This window comes from Ambystoma mexicanum, chromosome 8, assembly GCF_040938575.1.
Source record: "Ambystoma mexicanum isolate Mex_15411 chromosome 8, UKY_AmexF1_1, whole genome shotgun sequence".
NCBI classification, from domain to species: domain Eukaryota; kingdom Metazoa; phylum Chordata; class Amphibia; order Caudata; family Ambystomatidae; genus Ambystoma; species Ambystoma mexicanum.
Window position 1 is genome coordinate 211,450,985 of NC_090929.1, and position 19,357 is coordinate 211,470,341.

At 45.6% G+C, this 19,357-nt stretch overlaps 1 protein-coding gene across 1 annotated transcript; it reads left to right on the plus strand.

Moving 5' to 3' along the window:
- Nucleotides 1–5,303: 5,303 nt before the first annotated feature.
- LOC138471476 (uncharacterized) lies at nucleotides 5,304–5,771 on the plus strand. The gene has a single exon (XM_069609093.1). It carries the CDS (start codon nucleotides 5,304–5,306, stop codon nucleotides 5,769–5,771), a length of 468 nt encoding a protein of 155 aa, XP_069465194.1.
- Nucleotides 5,772–19,357: the final 13,586 nt, after the last annotated feature.

The following is a 19,357-nucleotide window of genomic DNA, read 5'->3' on the forward strand; positions in this document are numbered from 1 at the left end:
CCCGACTTCGCGGGTTTCTTGGGACATAAACTCAAGAAATGACCAGAAGAACCACAATAAAAGCATAATTTGTTCCTTTTACGCTTCTCTCTTTCTTCGCTAGACAGTGGTCCTCTTATCGCCCCTATTTGCATGGGTTCCCCATTACCTGAAATCGAACTCGTCAGGCTGACAGGGACCGGGGTTAAAATCCTTTTCTCCCCCTTCCTTTCTGCTTTACGGGCATCGATCTGAAGAACTAGATCCAAAAAGTCAGGAAAGGAGACGGGGACCACAGGTACTGTAGAAATGACATCCTGGAGGGAGTCTGACAAACCCTTGTAAAACAAGGCTGCCTTCTTGTCCTCTGGCCAGTTGGTTTCAGCAACCAATTGGTTAAACTTAGCCAGATACGTCAATAGAGAAGAATCGCCTTGCTGTAAATTTAACAACTCCAAATCAGTGGCCTGAGATTTGTATCGGGTGTCAAAAACTCTCGTAAGCGCCTCTATGAGAGCCTCACAGTCAAATAACAAATGACTTCCTTGCTCTAAGAGAGGATTAGCCCAGACTGCGGCAGTACCCCCTAGATTAGACAATATAAAAGCGGCCTTAGTGGTTGAATCGGGAAACGATGTTGGTCTACAAAGAAAATGCAGTCTGCATTGATTGATAAACGTTCTAAAGGCTTTTGGATCACCCAAAAAACGTTCAGGAGGCGCCACCGGAAACTGTGCAGCCATAACTACCGGAACCGGGTCTGCCCTGGCCTGAGCACCGGCCGTACCAGACCCGGAAGCCACTGCGATTGATGGAGGTTCAATGGTGCTAACCCTTAATCCCGCTTGAATATCATCAATACGGCGATGGGTAGCATCATGGGCAGTTTGCATGTCAGCACGTAAATCAGCCACTAATTGAACCAAAGTAGCCGAAGGATCAGTGACTGTGTCCATTTTAAGGCTTCTGATTCTGTCAGATTAGTGAACCTTAACAGGATAAAAGCGCCTGGTGATCGAAGAGGAGCTGTTGAACCCGTAGTGCAGTAATATGTTCTTCCCACCAATGTAACACTCAGTTGTGCATAAAAACAGTCTGAGCGCTCAATTGGTTGAAAGATGTTTGAAGAAGGAACAGGACACTCTGGAACTCCGGGTGACTGCAAGTTTCTTCCAGATATGTGGCAATTTGTACAGGACACACTGATAGCTCTCTAGTCGTCAGTAGGGATAAGATGCAGTACAAATCCGACAGGAAAACGACAGTAGAATGGAACTAAACAGTTTTCTGTAATGATACAAGAACGTACATAAGGAAAAGAAAAACGTAAGAGCCAATAACTAAAAAATGAACACTAAATGAAATTTCTTACGTGTACATCCGTATGAAGGACTGCAACGAGGAAGATGCTAAGCTCCAAACGGCTCCAAAAGGAATGTCCGAGAAGAACACAGTCTCACAGATGCTGAAGATTTCTTGAGTCCGGTGCAACCCTATTCCCGCCGGCACGAGTACGCCTAGGAAATACAGCGAGGTCCCAAAAGTGCTAAAGGCAGTCTCTAGTCCAGCACTTATCTCCTATTCCCGCCGGCACGCGTACGCCTAAGGGGAGAGATCCTTCTTCTGGGTGATGTTGTAGAACAATCCAAGTGTTCCGGTTCAAAACCAGGTAAGCAGACAAAATGAAACAAGAGACATGAATCGAAGTCAAAAGAAGTCCGGGTCGAAGCAGTACCGTGGGCAAGACAAGAGGAATCCAATGGACAGGCAAGAGGTCGAGAAGTAGCAAGATCAGAAGTACCGTGGGCAAGACAAAAGCAATTCCAATAGACAGGCAATAGGTCGAGAAAGGACAAGATCCAAATAACAAGCGCCACTGTAGAATTCCGAGGAAAACAATCAGAAGCACCGAAACGGCAAACGGGGCGGGCTTAAATATGCGTGGCCACAACGCGAGAGTCACGTGACCGGGAAGCCGGAGCAACACGTGACTGCAGACGTACTCGCGGCCAACGTCGCCATGGCAACCTCCAATGCCTTTGAAACAAACCTGTCAAGGAATGGAAGCGATTGCTGCTGTTCCTAGCTAATTTGACTCTCGAGAGTCCGCCTGGTAAGCGGGAACTTGCAGGAGAAGATGGTGTTCTGACAGACAGGGCCTGACTCAGTTCTAGATTGAGCCCTTCCTGCAGCAGTATCCGCACCAGAACTAGATGTTCCAGCCCCTGACTGCAAGCCAGCATGTAACTCATTGATACGACGTTCAGTAGCATCATGTGCTTCTGTCATGTCGGCCCTGAGGTCAGCCACCACCTTGGACAAAGCTGCCAAATGATCAGCGGCTTCTTCCATTTTAAAGGCTTCTGAATATGTTAGGGCCCAAGGACTAAATCCAACAGTGGTGGCTTCACACGTCATGAGGAAATTGAGTCTTTCTGACAATATGCCCCTCAAGAGTACAAAAGGAAATATTGAGGTATGTATTGCCTGAAATATTTGGTACACCCTGGTACCCAGACAGCTGGCTGCAAGAGAAAGTAACCAAGTATTAACATATGACTCAAGACAACGAAATAACTAGGCAAGATTATGAGCAGATACTCACAAGCAAGAATGGTGGCTGGGACTGATAAGTTCCAAGCTAGAATGGTGAGTATCCTGTAACAAGAGAGGTAGCTATTACTATTAGTACAAGATAGTAAGAAAGGGAAGAACCAGGCAGTAGTGTGCTTACCAATGATTGTTCCGGAGGAATTCTGAAGAGGAAATTGCTGTACGTAAGTGGTAGTCTTGGGAACACAAAGTCTTGTTTCCTATTCCCGCCGGCACGAGGACGCCTAAACAAGTCTTTGATCCTTGCGCCGTTGCGCTATTGTCCTTTAAGTTCTTTAGAGTCTTTGGACCGAAAAAGAAGGAAGACGTGACGATGGTTTGGAGATTAGGCAGTCCACACAGAGTTCTGGGATCACCAAAGACTAACAAGGTGCAGCCAATTGAAGAGAGACGATCCAGTAACATTCCGGTTTGGCAGCAGGCAGGTAAGACGTGTAAGGATGAGGTGAATGCAGTCCAATAAACGTTCGGGTTTGGCAGCAGGCAGGTAAGACGTGTAAGGATGAGGCGAATGCAGTCCAATAAACGTTCTGGTTTGGCAACAGGCAGGTAAAACGTGAAAGGATGAGGCGAATCCATCCAATAAACGTTCCGGTTTGGTAGCAAGCAGGTAAAACGTGAAAGGATGTGGCGAATGTAGTCCGTAGACATTCCGAGTTGACAACAGATACCAAGTAAGCAATGACAAGGGATGAGGCAAGGGAAGTCAAAGAACAGACCAGGGGATTGAATAACAGGATAACAAGGTACCAATATACAAAGCCTAGAAATTACAAATTCAGAAGCAGCGCCGTGCAGTGGGGGCCGGGTTAATATAGAGATCAGCTGACCGCACACACAATGCGCCGCCGTAGACTTGAACGCCTAGGTGTATGCAATGGGTGCCAGCATTTCCAGGGCAACCCATAGAGTTCTCTGAAGGAACACGTACTCCTGGACAAACAAGGGTTCTGAGGGTTTAATGTGAATCCCGAATTCATACGTATACTGTTGAGCCTACTGAGGAATCGGGAATGTTTCCTCCTGTGTGTACCAGGTCCATGACAAGAAAACGAGGAATCAAACAGAACCCTGACAGCCACACACTTTGGAACTTTGGACATTGCAATTTCTGGAGTTTATTCCTGCTCTGCTGGCGGGTTGCCCTACTTCCAACCACCATCAGGGCTCCTTCTGGTTGCTGGAACCCACCTTTCACCTCACTGCACCACTTTGGGTGGGGAAGCATCTCCTGTCTATCGAGAGTCCAGCATTCATTCCCTGCTTCAGTATCCTTTAGTCTCCTGTTAGGTAGGTCCAACCCCTGGTTGATTGTTTTATGCACTGCTTTGATACTTACCTGTTCCTTTTCTTTTCAGCCATCTTGGGACCCAGTGCTGGTGTTCCAGCCACCTGTGGCCCCAAAGATCGGCTAGTGGGTCATTTTACTCTCTCTGGCTGGTACTTGGGGACGGAGGTATTAATAGTCCACGCGATATCCACGTCTTGACATCTAAACATCTCTTGAGGAACTACCCAGAGGTTCCACCCCGACGACAGGGAAATGCTACACCCCGACCTTAGACAGGGAAAGGTTTGGGGGTGATTTCTCCAGTCCCTGCAATGTTACCCAACGGGAAGAAGCCAGCAGTGACAACCGACTGATGGTGTTTAGCATTCAGTTGCCCTTTGGATCTATGACACCCGTGAAAGTCCTGGCCATGCTTGACTGCGGAGCGGCTGGTAATTTCATTGACATTACCTGGGCTAAAGAACAGGTTATACCTTTACAAGAGAAGAGGAATCCCATTCCTGTGGAAGGGGTCAACCGTTCCCCCTTGAATTTAGGGCCAATTGTGCAAGAGTCAAGTCCCATTTTGGTCTCTATGTTTCAACATCAGGAACAGATCATATTTGATGTTATCCGGGCATCCCATTTTCCTGTCAAAATGGGCATCCCATGGCTGCGCAAACATAATCCCAGCATCGACCGGGCCGCAAACACGATATGCTTTCAGTCTCATTACTGCAGTCTTCATTGCCTTCAACAGCAGCTCCAGGTCCGTAGGGAGGGACTCAAAGTCTCCTTAGGCACATCCGTAATACAGTCCATTCCCCTGCACTATCATGAATTCTCTGAGATCTTCGAGGACAAGATACCCCATACTCTGCCACCACATCGAACAGAGGACTGCGCTATTGACCTGATTCTCAATGCCTCTGTGCCGTTCGGTAGGTGGTACCCTCTTTCATTGCCCTAACAGAGAGCCCTTAAGGAGTATCTCAATGTAAACCTTCCGAATGGGTTGTTCAGAGAATCCCGGTCCTCAGCAGGAGCCTCGGTATTCTTCATTCCCAAGACAGGTACTCATGAACTCCGAACATGTATTGACTACCGCAGACTCAACAACCTTACAGTGAAGGACCGTTACCCCATATCCCTGATAAAGGATGTACTTGAGGCTGTGCAGGGATCCTGTGTTTTCACCAATTTGGACCATCTGGGGCGTACCATCTCCTGAAAATAAAAACCGGTGATGAGTGGAAGACGGCCTTCGGGACCCACTTGGGGCATTTCGAGTATCATGTCATGCCATTCGGTATGGTTAACGCGCCCACAGTATTCCAGCGGTTTATGGATAAGATCTTTGCAGACCTCCTGCATTCCACGGTAGTCGTTTATCTCGATGATATTTTGGTATTTTCATCTAACCTATCTGAACATCGAAGACATGTATGTGGTCCTGCTTCGATTACACAAGAGCCAGCTGTCTGCTAAACTGGAGAAGTGCACATTCGAGTCATCCTCAGTCTCATACATAGGCTTCATCCTCTCCAAGGAAGGAGTACAGGTGGACCAGGGGAAGATCAAGGCTGTGTTGCAGTGGCCAGAACCAGGAAGTATCAAAGACATCGAGCGCTTCCTTGGCCTAGCAAACGTTTATAGGAGATTCATCCCTAGGTTCTCAGAAATTGTTCTCCCTATCACCTCCCTACTCAAAAAGGGAACCAAGTTTGAGTGGAATAAAGAGGCAGACACTGCCTTTCGCTCCCTTAAGCAGACTTTTGCCACAGCACCCGTCCTCATCCAACCTGACCAAACACTTCCCTTTGTGTTAGAAACAGACGCCTCAGGGGGTTCCTTAGGTGCAGCTCTTCTACAGTCAGGAAAAGAAGGTCTTGAACATCCAGTGGCATAGTATTCCCGGCCCCTCAACCCTAGTAAGAGAAACTACTCAGTCCTGGAGAAGGAACTGCTTGCCATTTGACAAGCCTGTAAAGAATGGCAGCATCTACTCCAGGGAATCGCTGATCTCTTTCCTGTTCGTACTGACCACAGCAACTTACGTGTTTTACAACAGATGGAATGGCACAATTCCTGTCATGCCCGCTGGGCATATTTTCTTCCCGTAGTTTGATTTCACCATCACCTACCTCCCGGTAAGGAAAATATCTTGGTTGATGCCCTGTCTCGCAGTATGGGAGCTAGTTCTGGCCAATGCATGGGTCATGAGAGGTTGCTGGCAGGCAAGAGGTTCCTAGGCAAGATCAATACCTTCCTACGGGATGTCAGTCAGGCTACCAGTCAGACCTTCATTCCTTATGTAAGGGGACATCCTCTGGAAATAAGGAAGGGTCTTTACTTTCATGACAGATCCTTGTATTTACCTACTGAAGAGCTACGCTCTCTTGCCATCTCATGGTGTCATGATCTTCCTGCTGCGGGTCACAGGGGTCTGAAAGCAACACGATCTGGTTTCATGGCAGTTCTGGTGGCATTCCATATATAAGGATGTGAGAATATATGTTTCAGCCTGTCCAATTTGTGCTTCAAACAAATATTCCACCCTAAAACCCATCGGATTGCTCCAACAGGAAAACCACCTTCTAGACCTTGGGAACATTTGTCTACAGTCTTTATTGTGGATCATCCTCCATCACGAAGCAACATGGCCATCATGGTCACAGTGGACTCCTTCAGTAAGCTAGGGCATTTCTCCCTCTTGCGATGACTACCTTCTGCTCCCGAAACTGCTTCAGTCTTTTTGCGGGATGTTGTTCAGCTCCATGGTGTTCCCCGTACCATAGTGTCCGATAGTGGCACTAAGTTTACTTAGTTGTTCTGGTCAGCCTTGTGAAAACAGCTAGGCATTCAACAAGCACTATCTTTGGGGTACCAACCTCAGAGCAGTGGCCAGACTAAGCACCTTAACGCTACCCTTGAGCAATATCTAAGGTGCTTCTACAACATGGAACAAGATGACTGGGCCGAATACCTTCCATGGCAGAATTTGCCTATAATAATACCAAACATACAGCTATTGGCATGAGTCCCTTCTTCTGTACTTATGGGTACAACCCAACACACATCCCTTTCTCAAGTTCTTTACCCACCAAGATACCTACGATTGACCAACTTCTGGAAACTATGAAGCGGCACACAAGGAAGCACTTCTGTCCCTGAAGAACAGCAGAGAAGGATACAAGAGTAGGGCAGAGCAGAGACGAAAACCAAACCCTCCTTGGGAAGTGGGAACCTTGGTATGGTTATCTACCAAATACCTTCCACGGTGGGCTCATGCTGGAAAGGGTTCCCCCTGGTTTATTGGTCCTTTCCCTATCGTCTCTAAGGTTAACCCGGTGGCCTTCAGGCTTCGCTTATGATAGGATATGATATGGCATCTATAACGCGCCTATACACAAGTGATTGAAGGCGCGACAAGGCAAGGGAGGGGGCAACAAAGGGAAGACAGACAACAATCCTACTAGGCCAGGTATCATTCAGATCGCGCAAGTGCATTGGAAGGGGGAAATGGGAAAGTGCGGGGGGAGGGGACAGTGCAGTACATGGGATAATAGAATAAATAACAATAAGTAAAAGTCAGGCCAGCAGGTGGCAAGTGAAAGGGTAAGTGCAGACATCAGGTGTCAAGTGTTGGTAGTGGGGCTGTAGGGCTACAGAAAACAGTCCCCAAGTGCGGGGGTTGCCAGGAAGGCAGTGCAGGGGAGCGACTGGTGGGGGAGGAGACCTGGGCCCGAGATCAGAGGGTGGACAGGTAACCAGTGCAGATTCAGCCAGGAAGTCAGCAGGGGAGAGGAGGAGAATAAGCAGAAGCAAAGAGAAAGGTTTTGAGGTGCTTCTGGAACCGCAGACGATTCTCCTCACATTTCAGGGAGGCAAGGAGGCTGTTCCAGAGGGAGGCCCAAGCTGAAGAAAGAGATCTACCACCAACTCGTTGCTTGGAGAAGCGACTGACCCTGAGGGAGTTGGAGGCGGATGAGTGAAGACCACGAGAAGGAAGATACTTAGGAAGAGAGAGTTGAAAGTATTGTGGCCCCAAACCCCAGAAGGTCTTGTGGACAATGCAGAGGGTTTTTAATGTAATCCTCGCAGCAACTGGGAGCCAGTGAAGAGATTTCAGTCCTGGAGAGATACGATCCCTGGACTTGAGGCCAAGGACAAGTCTTGCAGTCCTGTTCTGGATGAGGCGCAGAGGACGGAGAGTAGAAGCAAGTAGATTTCGAAGGAGGCTGTTGCAATAGTCCAGCCTAGAGAGAACCAAAGCTCTGGAGACAGTAACCTTCTGGGGGAAGTAGAGGAAAGGAAGAATACGTCTGAGGAGGTGCAGCTGGTAGTGTGACTCCACAAAGATTGAAGAGAATACACCCAGTGTTCCACACCTCTCGCCTCAAGGCTTATGTACCAGACCCCCACGGACAAAAGGTTCCACGTCTTCAGGTACCCAAACACCAGGAACCTGATGAATAAGAAGTATCCAAGATCATTGATTCCCGATACCGGCGTGGAACCTTGCAGTATCTAGTGCATTGGAAGGGTTACTCAATTGCTGAAAGAACCTGGGACCCAAGACATCATATCCACGCCCCTTGGTTGATCCAACTGTTTCATAGACAACACCCTTTTCCCCATCCCACCGGGTAGGATACTTAGGAATTCAACACCCACCCCTTTTCCGACATGAACACTTTCTCAAGGACAGCTCACTGTGAGAGAAAACGGACTAACACCCGATCTGTATACCTGACATGTCCTAATACAATGGTCAGACAGGGTCAGGTAATTACTGATCATTACATACACCTGACTTCCATCATACTTCCCCACACAGATAAAAGACGGAGCACGAAATCACACTCTGAGGAAGGCAAAGCGCATGAGGAAGCAGCAATTCCAAGATGGCAGTTTAATAGAAGCAGAAAGACTGCAAGACCGAAGAGGGTTGCAAGGAGGGAAGTGCCCTTGACCTTTTCAGAGAAAAACTGTTACTTTCATGAGCCTTCGAGAATAAGAAACATAAGACCCGGAGTCAAAGCTGAAGAAACCTGCATTGTGTGTCAGAGGTACCCGGGGCTCTCCCATGTCGATAGCCAATGCGGGGAAGATAGTTTGCTGCCTTAGTACTGTCCTTGGCTCCTACAACAAAGCAGCGCCAGTAAGGTCAGCGCAGCCGGTGAGTTGGGGAGACTGATACCAGACCAGTCTGTGTTAAAGCCAAGGTTGCAAGCGGCAACATTGTATAGAGAAAACTGAAGAGAACAATGTGTGACGCATATGTGACAAGCAACGCGAATATCAGATGAGTGACTGAACTTTTGAAGCCAAGACAGATACCGTAAACTGAGTGGTCTGGCGCCACATGTGGGCTCATTCGAAGGCGTCTGTTAGGTATCCAACTGAAAGGTGGCAAATTCTAAAAGGAATTGTCAAATCGAAGTGGTCCTGCAATGGGTGAAGCCAGGGCCTGTGTACATTCGAAAGTCTAAGATAGTTGATGCTAACTGAAATTGGTCCGAACCTGGCTGAGGGAGACTAATTGTATTAAGAAGGGGATTTGAGCCCGGCTGAAGGGGATCCGGGGTGAACCGTGAGTCATCCAAGAAAGAATATCGTATGAACATTGGGAAAGAGGATCTGAGCCCGGAAAAGGGGGATCCAAAGTGACGATCGGGGTGAATAGTGAATCACCTGAATGGAGTACTTGTAAGAGGAAAATTACTTTTAGTTTGTTTTGTTGTATCAAGCTCTCTGCATGAAGAGACTTTGATAGGCAAAGAGACTTGGGCATAGAAGGCCCTGATGCTAATCATTGAACTGTATCCTCGAGCTAAAGAAGCCAGAGATTGTGCTACGCTCAAGCGAACTGCCTTGTCCCATGCTGAAAACGTGGGGAAGGGAGGCCAAGGGCCCGAACATCCTGACATATCATTTTTGTGAACACTTCTTTCTTTTTCGTAAACACTAGCCCCACGCTATTTGTATATAGGGAAGTATTGGCAATCTTTTTTTGTATAGGCCCTTTTATTTTGACAAAACACCACGACTGTGTTATTATTATTAGATGGTCGTAGCCTGCTCCCATCTGTAGATTTATGATTAGATAGGCATTTATCATACCCTTGTTGAAGTTCAATAAACACCCTTGAACTGTGTTCACTTGTGTCTGTTTTACTGTTGATACCATGCCTTGCTTAGATGTGCTGTCAGCAGTGGGATGTGACTCAATTGAAACAAATTGGGGAACCCTACAATTCCAGAGGTTTAGTCATAGAGCCTCAGACCCCTCTATTGCCACAAAATAATCAATAGGCTTCGATATCTGTAGCAGTAGAGAGGCTACTATCCCTCCAGGGAAAAGGGGAATGATTCCCACAGATTCAGATTTGATACCCCCTCCTTGGTGTTATATAAGATTGGCCCCAAAATCTGACATGGACTGGAAGATCGGTGTAGACGTTCTAGCAGTCATCGATCACAACTTCCGGGGAGACATGAAGGTTCTCTTACAGAGCCATGGTGAAATCCCATTTGAAGTACCTCATGGGGACAAAATTGCACAAGGAATTCTTGAAAGGGCTGTATTTCCTCATTTTGAAGAGAGTGAACCAGAAGAAATGGAGGGAGATACCTTAGGCTTTGGGGAAGCTGATGAACCATCTACCACTGAAGAAAAAAGGGAAGAAGAATTTACCATCTTTCCTGATCTGGCCATCGCCCAGCGAAATGACCCAGCCCTCGCTGAGGCTTTATTAAAAGCATTTCCCCAAGGGGAGGAAGGGGAGGAAGTAGAGAAGGGAAGTCCTTTTTTCTTCTGTTGCTGTATAGAAAAGAAATATCCACAGAAGGCCTTAGTAAAACTCAGTTAGTAATCCTTAAAACCCACTGGAAGATCGTATAGAGATTGCGCATTCTCATCTGACAGGTGGACGCTTAAGACAATCCAAGACCCAGGCACACATCAGTGGGACGTTTTACTGGCCAGGTATCCATGCTGCTATAAAAACCTTAAAGGAATAGTGCGCTCAAAAATATTATTGTCCCGAGCATTCGGGCATGTGGTTTTAAGCATACGTTGACCGATCGTGAAAACATATCCTATGCATCTTACCGTAGTTTTCCTCACTTTTACACATGTGAAATCAATCAGCAGGGCGCGGCCATCTTGTGCTAATCATATCCATTTATCCATCGCCCTAAGGTGAACTGCCCTATCGGCACTAAATCATATCACCCGCCCCTGAAGCTGACATCACCATTCCTTGCGATATTCTCCGCATATCTCCATGACGTTACTGTGCAGCGTAGCCAAACGCGCCCAGTTATCACTTACCTCTTCACGTCGGTTGACGCAGAACCCGGAATATCAACACACATCCTCTCATAGCACAGCGCGTTCCAATTCTGAATACAAAACACTATTTTTAAAAGAAACCGCATAACTGCAATTTAGAATGTGCTTTTATTTCACAATAAACGATCCGAGAACATCCGCTGATTTCCATATTCAACCACATTGGTAATTTCTTTCTTTGTTCTTGATCCACAAATGTTTATCGTGAGTCACACAAAAGTGTAATCGCGATCCAGACATTTAGGTGAATCTGCACGTGCCTGCTGAAGAAGCCGTCAATTGGTATCTGGAAACTATGACATTCGCAGAATGGGGGGATGTAATTGTATAGAAAACATAACAGAAATGTGTCTCAGTAGCCGTTCTTTATTCTAATTTATCAATTTACACATTAATTATGCACCGTGTGAAAACTAATGATGAACACAAACATGAAACAATGCAAACACAGAGAAAACATTGTGGAATGTTGGAGTCTACGATGTGCTTGAGAGGTTAGTGCTATGGAGTATGTTTAGCTTGCAATGTGATGGGGATGCGGAAGGTGATGGAAGAATTATAACAACACATAGACGGCATTTTAACTGAATATTAGCATAGAATTTGGCATTGGTGGGAACTGTGGGATCCCTTTCATGGACTACATGCCTTTCGGTGCTGGACAGCCCATGTGCCCGGGACAAAGACAAGTACACACTGGTTTTTTTTGTGTGTCGTTACAATATGCCAAAATCAACAACCCATTACAATGTTAGCCAGCAAAACCTGTCATAAAATGAAACCTTGACTCGTTAGTCTATAAACTCCTCTACAGTAAAACTTACATAATATTCGGCATTTCCATTCTCTCGGCGTAACGCAGAGTGTCCGTTCAGATCAACGAATTTTCATAAAATGAAATTACATGTTCCTTTGTCCAGTTTTGGAATGGTGACCCTTATCATATTTGATGGTGTTACACACCTCCTTTCATTCATTCCATTGCGAATCCTCCCTTTCTACCAAGGACGAAAAACAATCGACCCTGCTTAGAAGTCCCTATGCTAAGTTTGCTTTTTGGTGAAGGGAAGTCACAAATCAAAAACATACAGTCTATAATGCACACTTCACAAGCAAAAATGTATTTATTTTGCATTTTTAAAGCGCTCATACAGCTTGCGGGCATCGAGGCGCTGTTACAGGAATTGTTTTTTTTTCAGTTGCGTAATTGTTTTTGTTTTTATGTCTTAGTTGCGTATTTATAACATGCTTAAACACCCAGAGGTTTCTAAGCGCGGACCCAGGGATCGAACCTGTGTTGCTTCGTGTTGTCTTGCTTCCAAGGCATGCACGTTGCCGTTAAGCTATCCTCTCGGGACAAAAATCAAACGCGGTGACCGTCACTCCCATGGGAGCGATTAGTCCTGCAGACCAACGTGGCATTTGAAATATTTTTGAAAAAGAAACAAATTATTTAAGGGCATCCACCAATACTGCGCGAAATGTATAGTGATTTACTTATTTTATGAAAACAGTAACAGTTAGTGTCCTCCCCATTGTCACATCTGCGTGCGCCCTCTTTTCGGGGAAGAATGTGCTTTGCAGATAACGTGAGACACTCACAAGTCCTAAATAGAAGAGCCCTTCCATTTCCACTGAACTTGGTGCGCACTAACAAAAGTTGGAGGAGAGGCGGTATATCTCGCCCCCTGAAGCATTCTTGTACCCGGTCAAATGACCTCTAAGCTAAGGTGGGAGACACCTCCACCCCTCTTGTACCTATTTGCATCACCCATGTTTCATATAAATGTATTAACGCTCTGCTAATGTGTATGCTTTGAACCTCATTTTGCTTAGTTCCAAATGCCTTATTTTAGAGTCCCTCTGCCCCTCTGTTGAACTGCTCACTCCCCAGCGCCTCGCACAGCCAGCCCCCACCACCTGTCAGCTCAGTCCGTCTCCTGTTGTCACGGCAATGCAGGTATTCATTTTTGCAAGTAGCGAGTCTCAAGCCCAGACAAAATGTGCTTGTACGAGAATGTCAGACCAAGCCCTGCTCCAACCTTTGTGCACAATCCGTCTCTGCTGACTGACTCATGCCATCTCCAGCCCCCTTGTGCCAGGCCGCGGTCCCCTGAACCCATGACCTTTGTTCTCCTACCCCTGCACCACCTCAAATTCACCTCCCATATACCTAATCTGGAGTGGTCATATATTTTGGTAACACTAACACCCATCCCCACTGTGTTTCAAATCATTAGACACCAAAGACCGCAAATCAAAGATCGACCCTTCAGATAAAGCATCCAATAGCAACGACCTCTAACACATGCCCCCATAAGAACACATAGGTCAGAATGCACCTATTTCACACCAACAGCCCCCTTTCATGCATTGTTTTGCTTACAGTCAGTAGTTCTTGCATGCCAAGTTTGTTTTCTAGCCTACATCTCATTCCTTAGTGGGACGCGTATTTATTCAGCAATTTGGACACGTGCTTGCTAAGGCAACTGCAGACCCTGATATCCATCTGACCCTCCCCCGATCAGAGAATGACCCACAAGAGCCTGACGAAAGCGGGGAGTGTGAAAGCACAGAGTTACACTGTATGGCATCCTCCAACAGGCACTACTTGCAAAAAGATATTGACAAAGAAGATACAATTGGCTAGACAATTTGGACGCTTTACTTGGACAATTGACAAAGAGGATACATTTGAAAAGACAATTTGGATGCTTTATTTTGACAATTTATACTTTTAATAGCTTTGAAATTCAAGTTGAACAGATTTCCATTGGTCATGTACAATGTATAAACATTGTTGAACATATAAATAGCAGCTAATCATTTGAACCAGGAAGTGAACTGTTCCATAAGGTCTGCTTTCGGTGGACAGGGCACGTTTGCAATGTTTTGTGGCAATGTATGTGTCCTAGGAACAAAATATTTTTTTCCATGAGTATGCATATCCAACACAGTTAAAGTAAGATCTTTCACAAAATCGAATTCCATTTCCTGGTATATTGACTTGACCACCCATTTGTTGCTTCGTTTTTGCAAATGCCATTGTATAACGAAGCATCCCAAAGTTTCCTGCAGTTCTCGAAGGTTCTCTTTCTATGTTCTCGTTATGCGCTAATACCACTAGTAGTGTTCGATATTGCATCCCGTCTATGCCGAAATGCAATCTCTTTGGCCTGTACTTTAGGCACATATTGTGGAACACCTCCAAATCTCCTGTGTGACAGGATTCTGTGAGTCCCTTCAGATCTCTTGATAGAGTTTTATCAAACACGATCTTTTCAAGAGCTTTGTGTGGAGGTGAAGATGGAACCAACCACTTCTTCTTGCGTTCCTGCTCCTCCGATAACAGTCCATGTGCACATTGGTGAAAATGTAGGTTTTCTGTCCATGAGTGGATGTTGGAACAGCGGTGCATCAATGAGCGCCATTTTTCAAGTAGAATATCCACAGACCCATCACAAGATTTGGAGCACCGCCAAAGATGGTTACTGAAACACTGGGACCACTGTAAATTATTTTCAGAACCCTTTTTTTTTACCAGTAGCTGTGATTTTTTTATTGATTGATTTGGCAACTTGCTATACATCAAATTGATGGCGAATGTTTGAGAACTCCTCTCGCATTGCCTTGGCTATTGAAACATGTCTGTCGGTGTGGTTGTTCAGCTCCTTTGGTTCCCTCCTCTTCCCCACCCTTTGGACTCTCCTCACCTGAGCTGCTTGAATCGTTATCCGTAGACTGTACATTTCGCCTGGCCAAGTAATTTCTCTCCCTTCTTGGGTGGATGTGCTTGTCACGGAAGGAAGCCACAGTTACCGCTAGGGAACAGCAGTTCCGTGGCCCCCTTTCCGGAATCAAGCCGGAGGAAGGGAAAAACCCAACAGGGAAGAAAAAACCCTTCGTAACACTTGGAACCTCTTCCTTTTTCTCCGTAGGTGCCAACAGTAGCTAAGCGGACAGGTGATGATGCAGATGACGAGTAGCACGAGGAGGTTCTTGGAGAGAAGTGAAGAGAAGGAGCAACATAGGCAGAGGAGGATGCTGAGAGGACTGCCGGTGCGGGTGTGGTCGCACAGTGATCTCCGGGGAAGGACACCCAAAACAGATGGGAAGAAGAAAAGGAACGACAGAACTAGAGGACCGAGAAGCCCAGCAGAGAAAACAGGAGCCAGAAAGTCAGAGAAGGTAAGGTAAGGAGAGGCAGGTCCAGAGGGGGAAACACGGACCTGGAAAATACTGGAGGAACGCCAAAGGCGGGGAGAAAAGTTAGAAGAGAAAAGGAATCCGCGCGAAGCGCGTAGCAGGAGCAGAGAAGCGAGGTAGGGCTGCAACAGAATACGAAGCGCCAAGCCTCGGGAGCAAATAACCCGGAAGAGAAACTTCCGAACCGGGTTGCAACGCAGAGTCTGCTGGGAGAATGGAGGCTTTGAAACTCCCGCCAGGTTCCGCCCACGAGGCTGATCCGTGTTTGATGACCATAGAAAGAGGACTAGAACACACTGCCCCTGTGCCGCCACCTATAATGCGGAAGAAGTCGCCAACCGCGGCGGCGGTGGATGACAGTCAGTAGCTATGAGGTCGATTTGCATTCCCCTCGATTGGAGATCTTCCAGGGATTTTTATAAAACCATGTTTCTCCATGGCCACTGAGGATTTACATTCGGACACCTGCATGACCACCAAACAAACAATTTTTTTAGTTTCCACGTCCTGAAAGTGGTATGTGCAGTACTTTGCTGAAAATCCAGGGCTGTCACACTGTCCATCGCCAGCTAGCCTGAACCGTTTGTCAGAGAATGTCCATTCAATTGACATTTGTTAAATTTTCTGGCCATTGGGCATAAGCATCTTGAGTCTGCTTATTGACTGGACCACGTTGCGCCACAAATAATAGTTGCTCCATGGTCAAACCTGTTTGGTAAGCAACAACTTCGGTTTCATTTGTTGTCTGTGTCTTCATACTTCTTTTCCATCTGGGCCACTAGGAGATGGGTAGTAAAAACATGTTCAATGTAAATCCAACATACAGTATATAGCAATTTAGATTTTAAAAAAACATGTTATGAAGACACCAGCGCAAACACTTTTCGTAAATGAAATTGTTTGTAAGTTACCCTTGTTTTCTTTATTTTCTGTGAAACCATGTTCTTCAATTTAACGACCGCACCAGCAAGCTGGTCCTCCACCTCTGATCCATTTGCCTCCTCTTCTAATTCCCAACCATGTATACATCCCTTGAATATAATATTCATTGAAAAAAAGTAAATGGTATTTGAAATCAAATTCTTTCATCGCACACATCACTGACATACATACCCTCGTAAACAGAGTACATTATTTAGTCACAATAGACATTTCAAATTTCACCTGATTGATGGCAAGTGTACTCAATCAGAGATCACAGTGCAAAACCTGCTGATTGTAATGTTGCACTCAAGCATTTTGCATTGTATTGTGCATTAGGGTAGAAATTGTAACGTTAGAACTGAAATGATAAAAATTTGAAGCCCTGCACGTTTATATGAATGTCACTTCATTATAGTATCAGATGTAGGATTTACTTTCTTTCATTCAAGGGAACTGCCAGTACGCATACCTCATACTCTGTACCAGCTCCAAAGTATGATATAATTGTAGTTGAAGTACCATCATCCCCCTGCAATACAGTACTTGTTTTAGTATGGATGAAAACAGTGAAATTGAACAGAGACAATTGGATGCAGACAATGGTACATATAAATAAAAACCCATAAATGAAGAATTATGTAAACAAACAATAGGCTACGTAAACTATTTCATATTATTTAAAATTTCATGCATGACATATTCCTGTAATCAAAAAGCGAAATAAAACTACCTGATAGACACGCAAAGTTGTTGTTGACTCCGGAAAAGAAATGGACGCAGAATCTTGCTCCTTCATTTTCAGTGTATTGTCACGAAGTGGTAAAGGTAAAATTAGATTTGCATTAGATATGTGGGATGATCCAATTCTCAATAATATGAACTTCTGCAAGTTTGTATGGCTCACCATTGGTATACTGGATGTATCAGTGATGTCGTCACTACCAATGGTCTCTGCTTCAGTCAATATGCTCACCTAAAAGAATTGACATGTGAAGCAACCGATTGCGAAAATATTATGCTTATTTCGAAGGGCTCTACGGCATAATTTTCTATGTTCATAATTCGTTTCTATGATGCTCTTAAAACCAGGAACAGATGTCTAGCAAAATGTGGTATAGTTATAAAGTAATACAATCTAGTAAATATGCAAAGTTTAGTAAGAAACATTTACACCGAAAGCACCAATCCGTTCATGTAGTTACCTGTTCAGTAGCCCCATGCTACAGCGAATTGATCATCCGGGACTCACCTGGTCCAGTGTGTGCATGAATAGAGTTGAAATTGCATTTGGAAATAATTTACGAGATGTTCTGGGTTGATGTTTCTAGGTGTACTGCGATTGGTCGTACATATCTGGGGTAAAGTGCAGGCTGCAGATGCGGAATTGATCGCCCCTCAAGTCCCCCAAGACATCCTGGGCTCAACTTTCAAGCTCGCCCGGCGCAAATCCACAATATCTGACCCATTCTCTTATTAGATCTATATTCCTCAGGAATGTATGCATTATTGTGCCCTTAGATTTGTTATGGGTCTTAGATCAGCAACTGCCAACCATACAAGCAGGCATTCGTGAAAAATCTGTAAAAGAAAAAGTACACATAGTTACAAAAATGTTTTATGTGAATGTGAGAGAGCGATGGAATTATATCATTATTTTTCTATGCAATGTTTGTTTTGGTCACAGAAGCAAAACTTGTGTAGCGAATTCGACTATACACTAGGATAACTTTCATACAGAATTGAATTGAATTGATTGATGTGATACAAATCGTAACGTGTTACTCGTCCATTGAATGTACTTTCATGCATCAAAAAGAAACATGCTTATAGACATTGTCCGCGAAGGATGCAATTCTATCCCAATTTACACTTCATGGATCAATCAACTTGGGCTTTAAAGTGTAGACACATTACAAAAGTGAACAGCTGTGCATTCAGTAACATTTGGGGAACAGAGAAATATTGTTTTTTGGTTGTACGTGAAAGACACATAAGATGACCACTATGATTTCCCCAAATCCTGAGTGATGTATAGAATTGCAAGACTACATTAATTTGGTGGTGAAAGATCAAAGTTACGACAATATAGGAGACAAACAAGAAATGTAAGTGGTCTTAGTGGTCAAAGTGAAATCAAATTCTAGAGTACACTTACTCGTTACTTGGATTGCCAGGGTGAACTGTTGCGCGAAGTTCATGCATAAGCACCATCATAATCCTCAACACGGACCGTGTGAGGCAGGCTGCCCTGAAGTCATGCAGCTCGGTAACGCATTGCGGCCTTGTCTCGTCTTCTGATATGTAGGCCAATCATCCTGAGTTTTCTACGATGCAGCAGTTCTCCTCCTCGGTTGGCATGACCTTGCACCGATTGCCGGTACACCAGGTGGAGACGTCATCCTGTTAAGGTGTGAGTCACGAGAATGTTGCGTACCTGTATGTTTGGTTGATCTCGACGGGGCAGCCAGACTGACAAGAAGAATTGGTGACACGAGAAACCAGCCTCTCCTCCACCCAGAATGGGTACTGGGTAAAAGATGGACCGATTCCCAATGTCACAAGCTGCTCTCTCCTGATTTCCGTGACGTCGGGACTGTGCAAGCACAGGCAGGAGAGGCTGAAGGAACAAGTTCTTGAAGTGATGGAGCTCCAGGTCCAGGAAGGACCGAGACGAGTGAGGGAGCTCAAGAGTCCAAGGATGGCAGAGGCGATCACCAGGAGAAGACACTGGATGCTGTAGTGCTCAAGAGTCCAAAAAATGGCCGGGTATACACCAGGGAGATGCTGGATACAGAGGAGCTCAAGAGTCCAAGGATAATGGCCGGGTATACACCAGGGAGATGGTGGATACAGAGGAGCTCAAGAGTCCAAGGATGGCTGAGGCGAATACCAGGAGAAGGCACTGGATGGAAGACCACAGAGCACAGGCTGGCACGAAGCAGGAGAAAAGGGAAAATCAAGGCAGGGCTACCTAGCCTGGCGAAAGGAGGGGAAACCTGGGAAGG